Genomic DNA, 14,690 nt, shown 5'->3' with positions numbered 1-14,690 from the left:
CAAGCCTGTCTATCTATCTATATAACTAAAGTTCTTGCGTGAAGTGAGCAACGCAAGTGTTCTCCGGTTCTTAGTACCTAGGAGAGATGAGAGATGGCAATGTTGTTTGAGAATTAATCTTCACAGTTCCCGTTAACAATGACGTTGCTTTATGTTCGCAGAGTTTAGAGTGGCGATGTGTAAGGATAATATGTATTTTTGTGAATAAATGTTTTATAGTATAATATTGCTTTTTTTAGAATGTATTATAAAAACTAATTTATCAATTAGTTTTTATAATACATTCTAAAAATACACGCCTAATAGACAATTTCAAAAGTCTATATGAAATTATTTGATGAGAATAGAATATACTATATAATATATACATATAAAAGATCAAAGTTATGCCCGGTTTAAAAAGCTACTAAATGCTCACACATACAAATTAAGTGATTAAAAAAAATATATATATTTACAAAAAAATAACACACCCTATGTAGTTTAGATGTAAATTGTAAATGTATTAATTAGTAAGTAATTACTTCTATTAAACAAATAAACGGTTGTCTGTAAATTCGACTTACTGACGATAGCTGAACGTGACAACATCTATATTATTTTGTAAAATAAAGAGAAAAAACTATTCTCAGAACATACCGATTCGAATCTAATCACGTTTTTTTTCTTTTTTTTAAAAAAGAACATGGGGCAAACGGGCAGGAGGCTCACCTGATGTTAAGTGATACCGCCGCCCATGGACACTCTCAATGCCAGAGGGCTCGCGAGTGCTAATACTAAGCGTGTTTATTACTATGGTCTTAATTTCTCTGTTGACAGTTTTGATACGTTGTCAATTACGTCTCTTATTTACTAAGTCACTCAATAGTAATCTTATATATAAAATTCTCGTGTCGCGGTGTTTGTGGTTAAACTCCTCCGAAACGGCTTTCTCGATTCTCATGAAATTTTGTGTGCATATTGGGTATGCCTGAGAATCGGACAACATATATTTCATCCCCCTAAATGTTAAGGGTAGTCCACCCTTAATGTTTTTTTCAATTTTAGATAAATTTTTATTTTTTTATCAACTGTATCAATAGCATTAAAAAATAAAAGCCTAAATTTTCAACCCTCTACGATCAACCCCTATTTTTTTATTATAAATGATATACATGGCAAAACGACGTTTGCCAGGTCAGCTAGTACTACTTATAAAATTCAAACACAAACATTACATTTATTTCAATTACTTTATTGTTAGTTTCAACAAGTTGTATATATGTAGTTACAAAATAAATTTTGACGCATCGATAGTCTTCAAAACGGAGATTATTAAATATTACGTAAAAAACAGCGCATTAAGTCAGGTAAAATAAAAATTGGGTAAAAGATGTAAGATAATAAAAACTATCGATTCTTCAGCTATCCTTGCTAGTAACGACTGGATGTTCAAATAATTCGGAGAGAGAAAATTTCTTCTTCGGAAACGATACACACGGTTTATCTTTAAATGCTGGATCAAACGGGGGAGAGGGAAGCAATTTGCAGCCGTCTTTAGGACAGACGAAAGGTCGCCTCTTTTCCTTTTTCGGTATAGGCCAGGATGGTATAGGGACCCAAGGCTCGTAATCCCGAGCAAGGACTACATCCTTCACAGTGTCGGTGCCAACGTTCAGTACAGGAGTGTTCAGGGCACGAATTTGCAATGCTCTCGTTGATAGAACTTGTGAACTATACTGGCGATATTGGAAGTTAACATTTCGGAAGTCAGGTAGGATATATATACGAAACAGAGATAATGTGTCGTATATTTTGGAATTTAAAAACTTTGCGCAAGGATCTTTCTGTTGGCAAGGGTCCTTTTTTTTGGGCGCGCAAGGGTCTTTCTTTTTTGGGGCGCAAGGGTCGTCTTTGGCGGCACATGGGTCTTTTTTTGTTGTTGAAGGACATTTGGGCGGTGGCGGACAAGGCGACTTATCTTTTCCTTTGCATGGATTTGGTCCAAGAGTTCCTGGCTTGCTGCATGCTTCTGTCATATTCATGTTGGTCAGTCGATTGTAATATTCCCGACACAATTCCAGGCGATGTCTCTCTCTAATCCTACGTAACAGCTCTTTTAGTGTTACAGTTTCCTTCTCAACCATATTTGGTATAGGTCCAGTTGCAGTTAAATTGGGGTCAAGATTGCAATTGGCGGCCTCAGTTTGGTGAACTCCTTTTTTGTCCTTTAGCAAACCCTCATATTCGGGTTTTAATCTCACATTTAGAACTGGTGTATTTTCTGTAATAGGCATTTTTTCAGTCACTTCGATATGTGATACAGTTCTTTCTAAGTTTGAATACTTTTGCATTTTAGGTGTTTTAGCTGGACCCCGTCCACAAGATGCTGATACATTAGAATGTTCTCGAACGTAAGAAGCTGTATTCTGTTCCACTGAGTTATCATCAGTTTCCTTAAAATGTACCGTTGCTTCTTCAATTGATTGCTCAGTTTTTTTATTATAAACTGGGATTTTAATTTCAATTATTGGTTTCTTATATGAGCCTTCTATATAAGAAACTATAGTTTTTCTTGCAAAAATTGGCTCCTTTAAGTCTTCTGTAATTGACGCGTTGTCTGCAAAAACATTAGCTTGCATATTTAATAAAAAGTCTGGTCGTTCATGAACCCCGGAAATTCTGTTTATATTGTCAGAATCATTTGGATCTTGGTTATCTGAAATAGACGTGTTTTTTGTGTTTGGTGGTTTTTCTTCTTTACTTTTGGATGAAATTGACGTACTTTGTTTTACAACCTTTTCTGGTTGTCGATGTAACGTTCCCGGCCCGTCTGGTGGTCCTGAAGTGGGCTGGGTATAAAGAATATCAAATTCTTTTTCTACCATGGTTGTAATAGGTTGAGTTTCGATTGATGTCGATTCACCAGGTATTGCCAAACCAGAAATAGCACCCTCTACTTTTTCCCTAACATTCCGCTCGTCACTTTCTATATCCATCTCATTGGGTGGTATCAAATTGTTATTACTAACATCATCAATCCCTGTTGTTACTGTCATAGATTCCTCTTCAACAGTATTTTCAAGCAAGATATCTTTGATTGCATAGTCATGAAATGGAAATGACTGACTTGCATATGGATTTAATATTACAGGCGTTAGTTGAGTGTCTTCGAGTGCATCAAAATTATCGGCTTCGCTACCTTTGCCTACACTTTCACATAAAGAAATTGAATCAAAAATAAGGGGCTGTATTAATTCTGCTTTAAATGATCTATCTACCTCTAAATCACTTAAGGAGTTTACTTTTTGCAGTTCATTTGTTTTAGGTGTTTCATTGGTATAGCGGACCACTTGTGGTTTCCCATATAAAACTTCGCTGTAATAACTTTGCTTAGGTCTTTGTGGGTAAAAATCTATATTTTCTGGAATATGATCAACCCCTAATTCTCTTAAAAGTTGTTCATCTACCTTCTTAGGTGGTGTTTGCAGACATTTATCCGCAATCCCATCATATCTAGTATCATAGTTATTTGGTTCGGAGTCATAATATAAGTTGGTTGCGTCCGATTCTTTTTGTTCTTTAAATGTTATAGGAACTCCGTCTTCTACTTCTTTTATATGTTCAATTTTCTGTTCTAGTACTTCTTTATCAGTGGGAGTTGCATATAGTGGGTCTCCTGGTGGAAAAATCTTGCTAATAACGCGATCACATTTTTCTCGATCTTCTGCGAGGTTTTCAGTCGATTTTTGTACATTATCTTCGGGTTTTTTATCGCCGCCGTGAAAGTTATTGTTATCCGTTGCTCCAGAATTTGAACTTGTAGTTTTTGTTGCGTGGGACGTGATCATAGAATCTGAAAAATAGCGAAATTATAGTTACAAAATACTTATCGATTTTTTGCAAAAATAGATAGAAAACAGTATGTTTTCGCTATTTTTCACATTCGATCGATAACGATTTTCCATCTACCTTTAATCTAAATAATCAATACTTTTCTGTTAAAAGAATTGTGGCACATGTTTGAAGGCTTTGTTAAGTCTCAGTAGAAATATGAAAAAACTACTATTTGATGGCTTTCGTCTGGAACGAGGAAGAAACAAGCTACTTCTGTAAGTTTGTCTTACGTTTTGTAAATTTCTTCTGAGCTGCATATTTCACGTCCTCTTGAAAAATTCGAGGGATAAGGGCAACGCTGCAGACCCTTTTGATTTTTGAAAAGGTTGTTCTCAACATTTTTTTTCATTAAAACTTTATACTGTTATTCTGAATTCATAATATTATGTTTATACTTAAATTTATTAACATTTTGGTAAAAAAAGCGAAAGTATTTTTTTGTTGTGAAGAGAATAGTCTTAGAAAAATGAAATGAAAAACGTTCTATTGTTTTCTGAAAGAAGAATGTTGTAAAGTTTTCAGCCAGTTACAGGTGGTATTTTAAAAAGGGTCTGCTGCGTTATAAAATATTATGAAATGGTAAAATTTAAAACTGTGATATTTAAAACGTGCAATCATATAGGTTTATGCTTCAACCAATACTATATAATATGATTTTAATACTAATTACGCTTTTTATTTAGAATAATATCTCAACAGTTAACATATAAAAGTCATGAATCGAAACGTATGACGAATTGGGTTTGAAAAAATATAAATGTCACATTTCACAATTTACAAATCAAATGCGTGAGAATAACAAAGATGGCTGAAGAGCAAGTAAGTATCAAAATATTAGATTTTTTATAAAATATAACAAAATTTTTACTTAAAATCATCAATTTAGATACTGTAAAAATAATAAACGTGCACTTGTTTAATATTTTCACCTAAATGTATGTATATTGTATTCAATTTACACGTTGTTTTTGATGTCGGAAGTGGGTTTTAGTGTTATTATTAAGCGATTTTTATCCTTTTATTTGTGTTTAAAACTATTTAAAATATATATGTTAATAACTTATTATGACTTAATAATTTTTAACTGTAATGTTTACCGGTGTTTTGTGGTTATTGCTTATTTTGGTTTATGACATTAACATTGTGGGAGAGGCGATATTTTCCTATTTCAACAAATGTATTATTGTTGAAATAGGAAATTAATCTAAATAATAAATCAGTAGTACATTATGAATCACAAGAATTATTTACTTCTCAAATAATAATTATGGGCTTGACAAATTTCTTATTTCATCAATATCCAATACAATAATGTAATATTTTTAAAAACAGGAACAGAAATGTAGTAATTTCAACTGCAATAAAAATATATTTCACACAAATTGATTTAGTTTGCATCATTTTTTTTATCTTTAGGCCTCCTTGTATTTTCAGATAAGAGACTTAAGTAAACAGTCAATCCATTTAATAATCATTTATATTTTAACAATCATTAAGTGTTAAGGTTAACTTAGGCAATATTTGTATGTATATATATTACTTGTGAACATACTTTAAAATCATATGTTGATTCTAGCAATATCTAATTATTTTAGTACCCAACTTTATACCAAGATAGATTTTTAGCTTAAATGTTCTTTGAGCAACCGAACACATTAGTAGTTCATATAGAGATATCCCATAAATCAACATACAATTATTTTAATCAACATCACATATAGTCTATATGAAATAGATATTTCCATTTATTTTTGATGTTTATTCTTAACATGCTGTTCACTGACATAAAAAATTCTTTCAATTTCCTAATGTTGGCTGGCTATTGGTATGTATCATATTGAACTTATGTGTGAAGAGAGAGTACAATGGTGTTACAAAATTGATATACTGTTTTAAGTTGAACATTTATTTATTTTATTGAGTCTGAACCTGTCTGAACATTGTTCATATTAGATCCAACATAAGATACCAAAAGATAGTGGACAACTGTTAGTTTGTCGTTCTATTGGAACAAAGAGTTTTGACTCGTAAGTATGTAGGATTTGGTAGCATTTGCATATATCTATTTAAATTTATGGTCTAAGTGTTATAATTAAATGTCTAATATATTAAATGCTGATATTTTCATCTATTAACATGATCAGCACCAATACCCGGTTGAAATGTTCTTTTATATCTTCTGTGTGTTTTATTTGTCTGAAATTGATATTACCTTCAAGAATAATGTATTGAGCTATGAAAGGAAGGTCTGTGTAATTAAAGGAAACTGGACTGTTAGATTGCAAGGGGACCAGTTGCATTAGATACAGCAATTTTCTAATACAATATGAGCAAGCTTTGTTAGTTGACTTTAGGTAAACCTACCTGATTTGATAACAGAAATAATTACAGATAACGAAACTAGAATTTTAGCCATAGGACTAATTTCTGTTGTTTAGGTCAAAAATATGATCCTCAAGTTTTTCCAACTAATATACTTCTATGGTTAGCAGTAAATATAATACAATTGACATAATTAAATGAAAAGGAGAGGAAATGGTGTCCTTATTGCTTTCGAGCAATCAAAAAGCGATAAAAATACTTTATATGTAAATAAAAAATAACTTTTTGATAGTATTTTATATTCTTCATTATCTATTAATAATGTTTTCTATGACACATTAATACAATAAAAATTGCACTTGTTAAATGTATGCCGGTGTGAGTTGGGTATCATTGTGACCACTTTATAATAGTCTCTGCGTACTAAAAAAAATGTCTAAGTTTCTAAAGGCATGTTTTGTTGATGTAGTGATCATCTTTGTAGCAGGTTGATGTGTATTTATAAATATTCATTCCCAACTAATTGTAAAGGATTGTATTTCCTATTTTTTTTTTGTGGGACCCCTATATCCTAGCCTATCAGGCACCCAATCATCCAGATTTGTGACGGAGTGGCTAAGCACCAGGGTAGTGTCGAAATTTCGAGGGCTGTATTTCCTATTATGATAATTCTTAATCATGTTTCTCAATATAAAAAATAAATATTTATTAAAATTATATTTATCAATTATTAATTTTCAGGAGGTGATTCAAATAGAGCTTTTGTGCAAACAGCTCTATGAATCACAAGATCCAGTTATCCGTGAGCAGGCTGAGAAGGCGGTGGTTGCGTTTCAGGTATATTTTTTAATATGAGTAATAATTATTGTGGATATAATGATTGCTATAAGATGCTATGATATATTACATTTGGATAATTTAGATTTTTATATATAACATATAGTATTTATCTGTTTGGGTTAAATTCAAATCTGAGGCTTAGTTAGACTCCCATATGTCAAAAATATATTCGATTTGATGTGGAAATCAAAATTACTAAGCGTCGAGGCTCCAGTGTTCCTTTACACAATGAAGATTTGTTATATAAATATTTAAACATATTCTACCTGCCCCTGCGAACTTTGCTTTACCTAAGATTGTTTTAAACAGCTGACAAAGGAACAAAATACATTTTGCTATGCTACCTCATAGAGACTGTATCGCTTGTAAGGAAAATGTGTATGCAATTTTACCAATTGTTCTTACAATACACACAGAGACAAAGGAATATTTTTTTTTAATGGCTTTAATTTCTTGTGCCCAGTTGGCACAAGGTACTTCGCCAGGCGAAGGCAGGAAGGAGATTGATCAGTGAAAATAATAATTATGCACCTAAAAAAAAATTGTTGAAATTCCATTGTTAGTTTAGAAGACAGCAAAGACAACACAATTATGAGTAATATTAAAATACTTTAATTAATTCAGATGTGTTTGAGTGACATATTTTTATTTTTTTGTAATTGGTACGCATAGATAATACTGATAAACATGCATATTATTATAGCATTGTTCTTAATTAAATTTTGGATTTTCAGGAGTCCCCTGATACACTAAGCAAATGTCAGGCGTTGCTGGAACGGGCTGATTCTAGTTATTCACAACTCTTGGCAGCTACTACTCTAGGGAAACTAATTAATAGGTGAGTTAATAGAATTGAATTGCTGGTCCAGAGGTCTGATTCAAAATACTGGGTATTTGTAAGAATTTTCTTGCTGTATGCAACTTTCTCTCTTCTTAACTTGTCGCTCTATGCAAATCTCAGAGATAGGTTCGACCCCCACTGTGCACCAATGGACTTTCTGTCCATGATCATGAAACAGATACTGAGGTCCAGATTTAAAAATGTGGTAGCACTATTGATTTTTATTTTAAGGAAATTACTACCAGAATGTTCCTGACTTTCTTCATACATTAAGCTCGTACTCGCTTGCAGCTAAAGTTTTCTCAGCTCTTTTATAGGCTATTAATCTTAATATATATATATATAATACATATATACTAGCAGACTCGGCAAAGCGTTGCTGTGGCTAAAGTTTTTGTTATATTACATAGTAGTAAACTAATCAAGGGAATCGCTACAACTTATGTGAAAGGTTGGTACTTTTAAAACAGCGCCATCTGTTAGAATTGTATCAAATAATTAACAAATAATTTGCAATAAAATAAAATTGAAACTATAATTAAAGTTCTAAGCTATCTTATCTCTTAAGTTGGACCAGACTACTCACGGTGTGCCAATTTAATTTAAATTCGGTTAAGTAGTTTAGGGGTCCGTCGCGGACAAACATCGTGACACGTGATTTATATATTAAGACTAGCTGACCTGGCAAACGTCGTTTCTATATTATTTTTAATAAAAAATAGGGGTTGATCGTAGAGGGGTGAAAATTAGGGGTTGTATGTATTTTTTATAGCTGTATCATAATTTTTTTTTTATCGAAAATTGAAAAAAATAAAAATTAGGGGATTACCCTTAACATTTAGGGGGATGAAAAAAAAAAGATGTCCGATTCTCAGACCTATCCAATATCCACACAAAATTTCATGAGAATCAGGAAAGCCGTTTCGGAGGATTAAACTCACAAACACCGCGACACGAGAATTTTATATACATATAAGATTTTATTAGTGTTTGCTAATTAACTATTTATTATTATTTCAGATCGACAAGCAGTTTATCCATACAACAGAGGCTAGATATTAGGAATTATATATTGAATTATTTGGCTACCCGACCGAAGTTGGCGAATTTTGTTGTTCAGGTAAATTAGATGTTTTTTTTTTTTTAATTCTCTATACGAGTGACCAGGGTTTGGTAATTGGACACGTGCAGTGGAGAATACGGCAACGCAACCGCTAGACGTTGCAGTGCGACGGTTCTTTCAAAGTGCACCAATTTGACTTAGGGTCCTGCAAGAAAAGTGTACCAATTATTAAAAGGCCGGCAACGTACTCGCGAGCTTTCTGGGATTGAGTGTCCATGGGCGGCAGTATCACTTAACATCAGGTGAGCCTCCTGCCCGTTTGCCCCATATAAGAAAAGGGGTGCTTCAGTTCGTTTGCCACGTTTAAAAATGGCGGCGGATGATTTGTTTAATTTTTTTTTTTTTACTTTTTTAGTTATAGACCAATATATACAATATTTTGACATGCCACTCCATTCTCTTGCTCTTCTGGAATATCAAGAGTTTTTTTTCCTGTAATTCCTTTTTTCCGTGAAATTCGTGCTTTTGCACAAAGATAGAATAAGAGAAGAAAACCACTTTACGTAACCAGCTGCCCACTGAAGTATTTCCGAACCAATTCGACTTAGGGTCCTTCAAGAATACAAATTCTTAAAAGGCCGGCAACGCACTCGCGAGCCCTCTAGCATCGAGAGTGTCCATGGGCAATATCACTTACCATCATGCCCGTTTTCCCCCTGTTCTATAAAAAAAAAAAAGATTTTCCAGCAGAACAGAGAAATGAGAAGGAAGACACTTAATCATATCTGTCAAATCAAACCCCAAGAGAAGATGATGTTCTTCTTAATTACAGGCTCTCATATCACTATTCGCACGCATCACAAAATTGGGATGGTTCGACACTGTGAAGGAAGAACACGTGTTCCACAACGTGCTTAGTGACGCAACTACCGGTTTCTTACAGGTAAATAGGGATTTATGTGTGATTTTAAAAGTGTTTGTAATTATTTATTTATTTAATAATAAGTAATCAACAGCTGCTTAACACATATTATTATACAAAACACAAATACAATACACAAAGCCAAAACAGATTACACAGATTAAATAAAAAAACAGAAAACAAGCATTAAAAGACAAAGGGTCATTTAAAAGAAAAACAAAAGAATAAAATTAAAAACTGCAAAATTAAAAAAAGCAACAAATTATGCTAAGAATTTATTAATATCTACTACCTAAAAAAAAAAAATAATAAAAGTAATGTTTCGATTGGTTTAGTGTGTTGTTTGTGTGTGTGCAATTTTTGATGGTTGGATGGTAAAGGTGTTTTGTTGTATATTATGTCACTAAATATTTTCGACGTCCTAGTGGACAGAAAAACTGTGTCCAGTTCGTGTTTTCACCACACCAACTTCTACTATTTAAGATTATTTATACAATAAATAAATAATAAAAAATATATAATATTTAGTCAAATTAAAAGAAGACAAAATTACATCAAAATCTTTAAAATTAGGAAAGAAAAACAAAACAAAGCAGTCAACTAGATAGAAGTAGAAATAAAGTTGTATGGATATATGTTAGGGTGTGTGTGTGTGTGATTGTGGGTGAGGTATACATATACACCCTGTATATGTCATGCCTGAGAACATTTGTGAATCTACGTTATTACATCTAGCAGATTTTCCGTTAGGTCGTAGTGTGTGTGTGTGTGTGTGACAGTGGGAGAGGGTATGTACGTGTGGGTGAGTGGGTGGATGTGGGTGAGTAAAATATTAACTATTTGCTTTACACATTTCTTTGGTTTAGGATATATATTTAGTGTTTTGTTAAGTTTGTTATATTAGAATATTTTACCATTTTTTTTAATTATAGAAGCGTTCGTATCAGCAAAAGGCATATCGATGCATCCCTAGAAAATAGAAATAATAAAATAAATAAAATTTCAGGGTCCCGTTGAGACTTGTACAATATTTGTGCAATTGCTGTCACAGTTGGTTGTGGAAATGAACCAAGTTTGTGAGGCTGATGCTAACCGCTCCCTCTCCAAACACAGGAAGATAGCATCATCATTCAGGTAAGCATTTAGTGATTTAAAAAATATATTTTAACGAAAATAAAATAACATACCCTATGTATATTAGATGTACACCGCTAAATTTTAAATATTAATTAATACTTAAAATGTTTTATAAACCCATATAAATATACTCAAAATATATAAATAGAACAATAAACTAAAAATAAAATAGTCTTATAAAAAATAATAAAATTATCAATACCACATCTATTAAAAAATCCAATTCGTACATCTCTGTTCTGCTTGGTTGACCGATCGAGTTTATTATGTCTAACCACATTTTTGTTGCTGTTTTGTTTTGTATTATATACGTACCTACATCTATGCGCTTTAGTAATCATTAATCTTAGTTTATATTTATTCTCAGTAAGTGAATTGTGTATTCAATTCTTATGAGAGATAAAGTTATTCTTAACAGTATACAGGTTGACATTGACAGTTTACATCCTGTCAGATATGTGGTGTTGTCATTTCAATATAAACTTTGTCTATGAAACAGATATTGGTCCATGTTACAATGGAATCGGTTTAGTAGTTTGTGTGTAATATAGGTTGACGGGTGTCGATTTATTACTATCGAATGCTGATTTTTAACATGGCTATAATTTTTTGACATGTCGACGATTTCAAAACCTTTTGGCCCGGCATATTTTTCAATATACTATACACTTTATTTATTGGTGAATGTGTCCATTTTATTAAGTTGCTTTGGCTATGTTTGTGGGTTTTTAATTTAATTAATTGGGGGCTTGTAAAACGTTAAGATTAACGGGGATTGAATTATGCGTTAATGTTAATATTTCCGATACTTTACACCACATAAATGGTAACTTTTAGGTTTACTGAGGGTATGGGTGGTAACGAAACGTTTTACTATTCGGTACAGAAAAACGTCACGGCGCGTTGCATGGGGGGGGGTTGACGCAATAAAGCCTTTTATAAATGTGACGATTACCTAAATGATCCTAATCCTTGGGATTGATTTGCTCCAGTTCAAACAATTTGTATTAAAAACTTGGCGATTGAAAAGTGTGGCGGAAAGTTTCTTGCCAGTTCTTCTTGCCTTGCGCCCTTGACTTGCGAACTGGTGGTAAATGTTAATTTACGATTAATTTAATTATTTTTGACGTTCATAAGTGTACATGTTTACCTATGAATAAAGATTATGACAATACTTGAACGTTCCCTTTAGCATATAAGCCAAACCAAAGGATTTTCTTTGCAGGGACACTCAGCTTTTTGAAATATTCCGCGTGTCGTGCTCTCTGCTGAGCTCAGTTCGAAGCCAGCAAATGTCAATGTCAATGTCAGACGAGAGTCAACAGACGTTGCTCGCCGCTCTGCTGAGATTGGCGCACAATTGTTTGACGTTTGACTTTATTGGGACCACGAATGATGAATCCTCAGATGATCTGTGCACTATACAGGTAATTATGTCGTATTTAGCTTAATTGTTCAATTAGCAGCCTAGATGTTTAACTGACGGCCTGAAAGTAGTTCAGCGAGTTGATCAAACAGCTAGGATCGATGACGTTTCATTACTTGCCTAGACTGTTAATTTAAACATTATAAGAAACCATTCAAATTGTCAATAACGCGTCGGCAAACCATAACTTTGATGGTGTTTCACAAAGTTTCATGAAAAAAAAAATATATATATATTAAAAAAATGTTTGCAAAGTTTGTAGCAAAACAACTATTTTTTTCTATAGATTTTTTTAAAATTAACTTATAGTTACATGTTATTTTGAGTTTCCTTTTGTTAATTTGTTATGCACTTGTATTTTATCCTCTGTAGGCATTTCTTTTTTTATTGTTCCAAATATGGAACAAATAAAAAAAGGAAACCCTAATGAGGGTTGCGTAGAAGAAATCGCTTGTTAGCAATAAGGCAGCCTTATGTAATCATGTATTTTGTGTTTTTATATGTATAATTATGTAAGGAAGTGTAAATAAATGTGATGAAATCATAGATTAAAAACCTATTTAATCAAAAAAGTTTTTAAACAGTTTAATAATTGAATTTCCAGGTGCCCACATCATGGCGTCCGACATTTCTGGAATCCAATACTCTGGAATTGTTCTTCTCGTTGTATTCCTGCGTCCGCGGTTCTCTTGCCGGTCTTTCTCTTGCCTGTTTGGTGCAGTTGGCTTCAGTTCGAAGGTCGTTGTTTAGTAACAGCGAGAGGGCGAAGTTCCTGAACAAACTTGCAGTTGGGGTTTTGAACATTTTGGAGGATACGCAGGTGATTAAAATGATCCTAATCCTTGGGACTGATTTGCTCCAGTTCAAACAATTTGTATTAAAAACTTGCACCTCTTTTCTCTCTTTTTAACAAGACAATTTTATATAATACTAGCTGTTTTGCCATGTATGTTATTTCTAGGAAACATATTTTTAATTCTACTACAATTATGTATAATATTTGATTTCCATCTTGCAACCTTATTGCAGGTCTGTGGAAATATTAATAAAAATATGGGTTGATCGTATAAGAGTGAAAAATTTTTGCCAAAAAATCAAAGTTTATAATTAAGAAATATATCATATGATTTTTTTTATTCTAAGTCATGACAAAGTAAAAAAAAAATCTTGCAAAAAACTTAACATTTTTTATTAAGAAATAAAAAATTAGAGTTTATTTATTTATTTATTTATTTATTTATTCGGAAACCAAACAGAAACATCCTTACAATAAAAACAAAGTCAAAAATAAAACACAAAACAAACACACTAGATGCATCCACAATAGGTTACACTTATACAATCATATGATACAAAAAAAAACATGACAACACATACAAGGCAGAGTTAAGACATTAACAGTTGTTTTATTTTACTCTTAAATAAAACAGTACAGTGCGAAAAAGGGTAATTTAATTTAATCTTGATTTTTGATTGAAAACAATCCATTTTTGGCGACGGATAGAAGGAATAGAATAATAATACATTTTTGTAGGAATCCTCGAAAATGCATTTCGTTTTCATAGACAATGTTATGTGTGAGTTATATGTGTAAATTATTATATATCACTACATATTATAAAACAAAGTCGCTTTCTCTGTCCCTATGTCCCTTTGTATGCTTTAATCTTTGAAACTACGCAACGGATTTTGATGCGGTTTTTAATAGATAGAGTGATTAAAGAGGAAGGTTTATATGTATAATAACATACATTAAATAGTGGAGAAGTACTGTTATTTTTGAGGTTTCTAATGTGATGTCGTAAATAATTACATTTTTTCCGCTTACATTGCAAACGCAGGCTGAACCCTACGAGTTTTATCAAAATAATGTACTAAGTATTGTATACAGTTTTTCTGTAGTGTATTTAGTATCAGCATTGCACCCGTGCGAAGCCGGGTCGGGTCGCTAGTATGTATATATAATTTTAATTTTTTCTCTTTGTATATTTTTTATTTTTTCTCTTTGTATATTTTTTATTTTTTCTCTTTGTATATTTTTTATTTTTTCTGTTTGTATAGTTTGTATTTTTCTCTTTGTATATTTTTTATTTTTTCTCTTTGTATATTTTTTATTTTTTCTCTTTGTATATTTTTTATTTTTTCTCTTTGTATATTTTTTATTTTTTCTCTTTGTATAGTTTTTATTTTTCTCTTTGTATAGTTTTTATTTTTTCTCTTTGTATAGTTTTTATTTTTTCTCTTTGTAATGTATGAATATTTC

At 32.1% G+C, this 14,690-nt stretch overlaps 2 protein-coding genes across 2 annotated transcripts in view; one reads left to right on the top strand and one right to left on the bottom strand.

The window, feature by feature from the left end:
• Positions 1-1,263: 1,263 nt before the first annotated feature.
• On the bottom strand, positions 1,264-4,285 carry LOC110992827. The gene is made up of 2 exons (XM_022258794.2): positions 4,107-4,285; positions 1,264-3,835 (listed from the first exon to the last, which is right to left on the bottom strand). The coding sequence occupies exons 1-2, from the start codon at positions 4,213-4,215 to the stop codon at positions 1,401-1,403; spliced, it is 2,544 nt and encodes an 847-aa protein (XP_022114486.2). The 5' UTR covers positions 4,216-4,285; the 3' UTR covers positions 1,264-1,400.
• A 365-nt stretch (positions 4,286-4,650) lies between these two features.
• Positions 4,651-14,690, top strand: part of LOC110992816 (exportin-7) — a 29,478-nt gene continuing 19,438 nt past the window's right edge. Inside the window, exons 1-8 of the mRNA XM_045633829.1 lie at positions 4,651-4,695; positions 6,940-7,035; positions 7,773-7,876; positions 8,900-8,999; positions 9,775-9,885; positions 10,871-10,998; positions 12,227-12,428; positions 13,032-13,247. Of these exons, the coding sequence (XP_045489785.1) occupies positions 4,681-4,695; positions 6,940-7,035; positions 7,773-7,876; positions 8,900-8,999; positions 9,775-9,885; positions 10,871-10,998; positions 12,227-12,428; positions 13,032-13,247 (972 nt within the window). The 5' untranslated portion in view covers positions 4,651-4,680. The remainder of the gene's footprint in view (positions 4,696-6,939; positions 7,036-7,772; positions 7,877-8,899; positions 9,000-9,774; positions 9,886-10,870; positions 10,999-12,226; positions 12,429-13,031; positions 13,248-14,690) is intronic.

Source organism: Pieris rapae, chromosome 24 (assembly GCF_905147795.1).
Source record: "Pieris rapae chromosome 24, ilPieRapa1.1, whole genome shotgun sequence".
In the NCBI taxonomy this organism is placed as follows: domain Eukaryota; kingdom Metazoa; phylum Arthropoda; class Insecta; order Lepidoptera; family Pieridae; genus Pieris; species Pieris rapae.
This window is presented reverse-complemented; position numbering and strand designations above follow the sequence as displayed.

Excerpts from the sequence above, each read along its gene's own strand:
- LOC110992827 (XM_022258794.2), bottom strand. The coding sequence starts at position 4,215 with ATGTTGAGAACAACCTTTTCAAAAATCAAAAGGGTCTGCAGCGTTGCC. Across the intron at positions 3,836-4,106 it reads TCAGAAGAAATTTACAAAAC|ATTCTATGATCACGTCCCAC; the intron begins GTAAGACAAACT and ends GCTATTTTTCAG.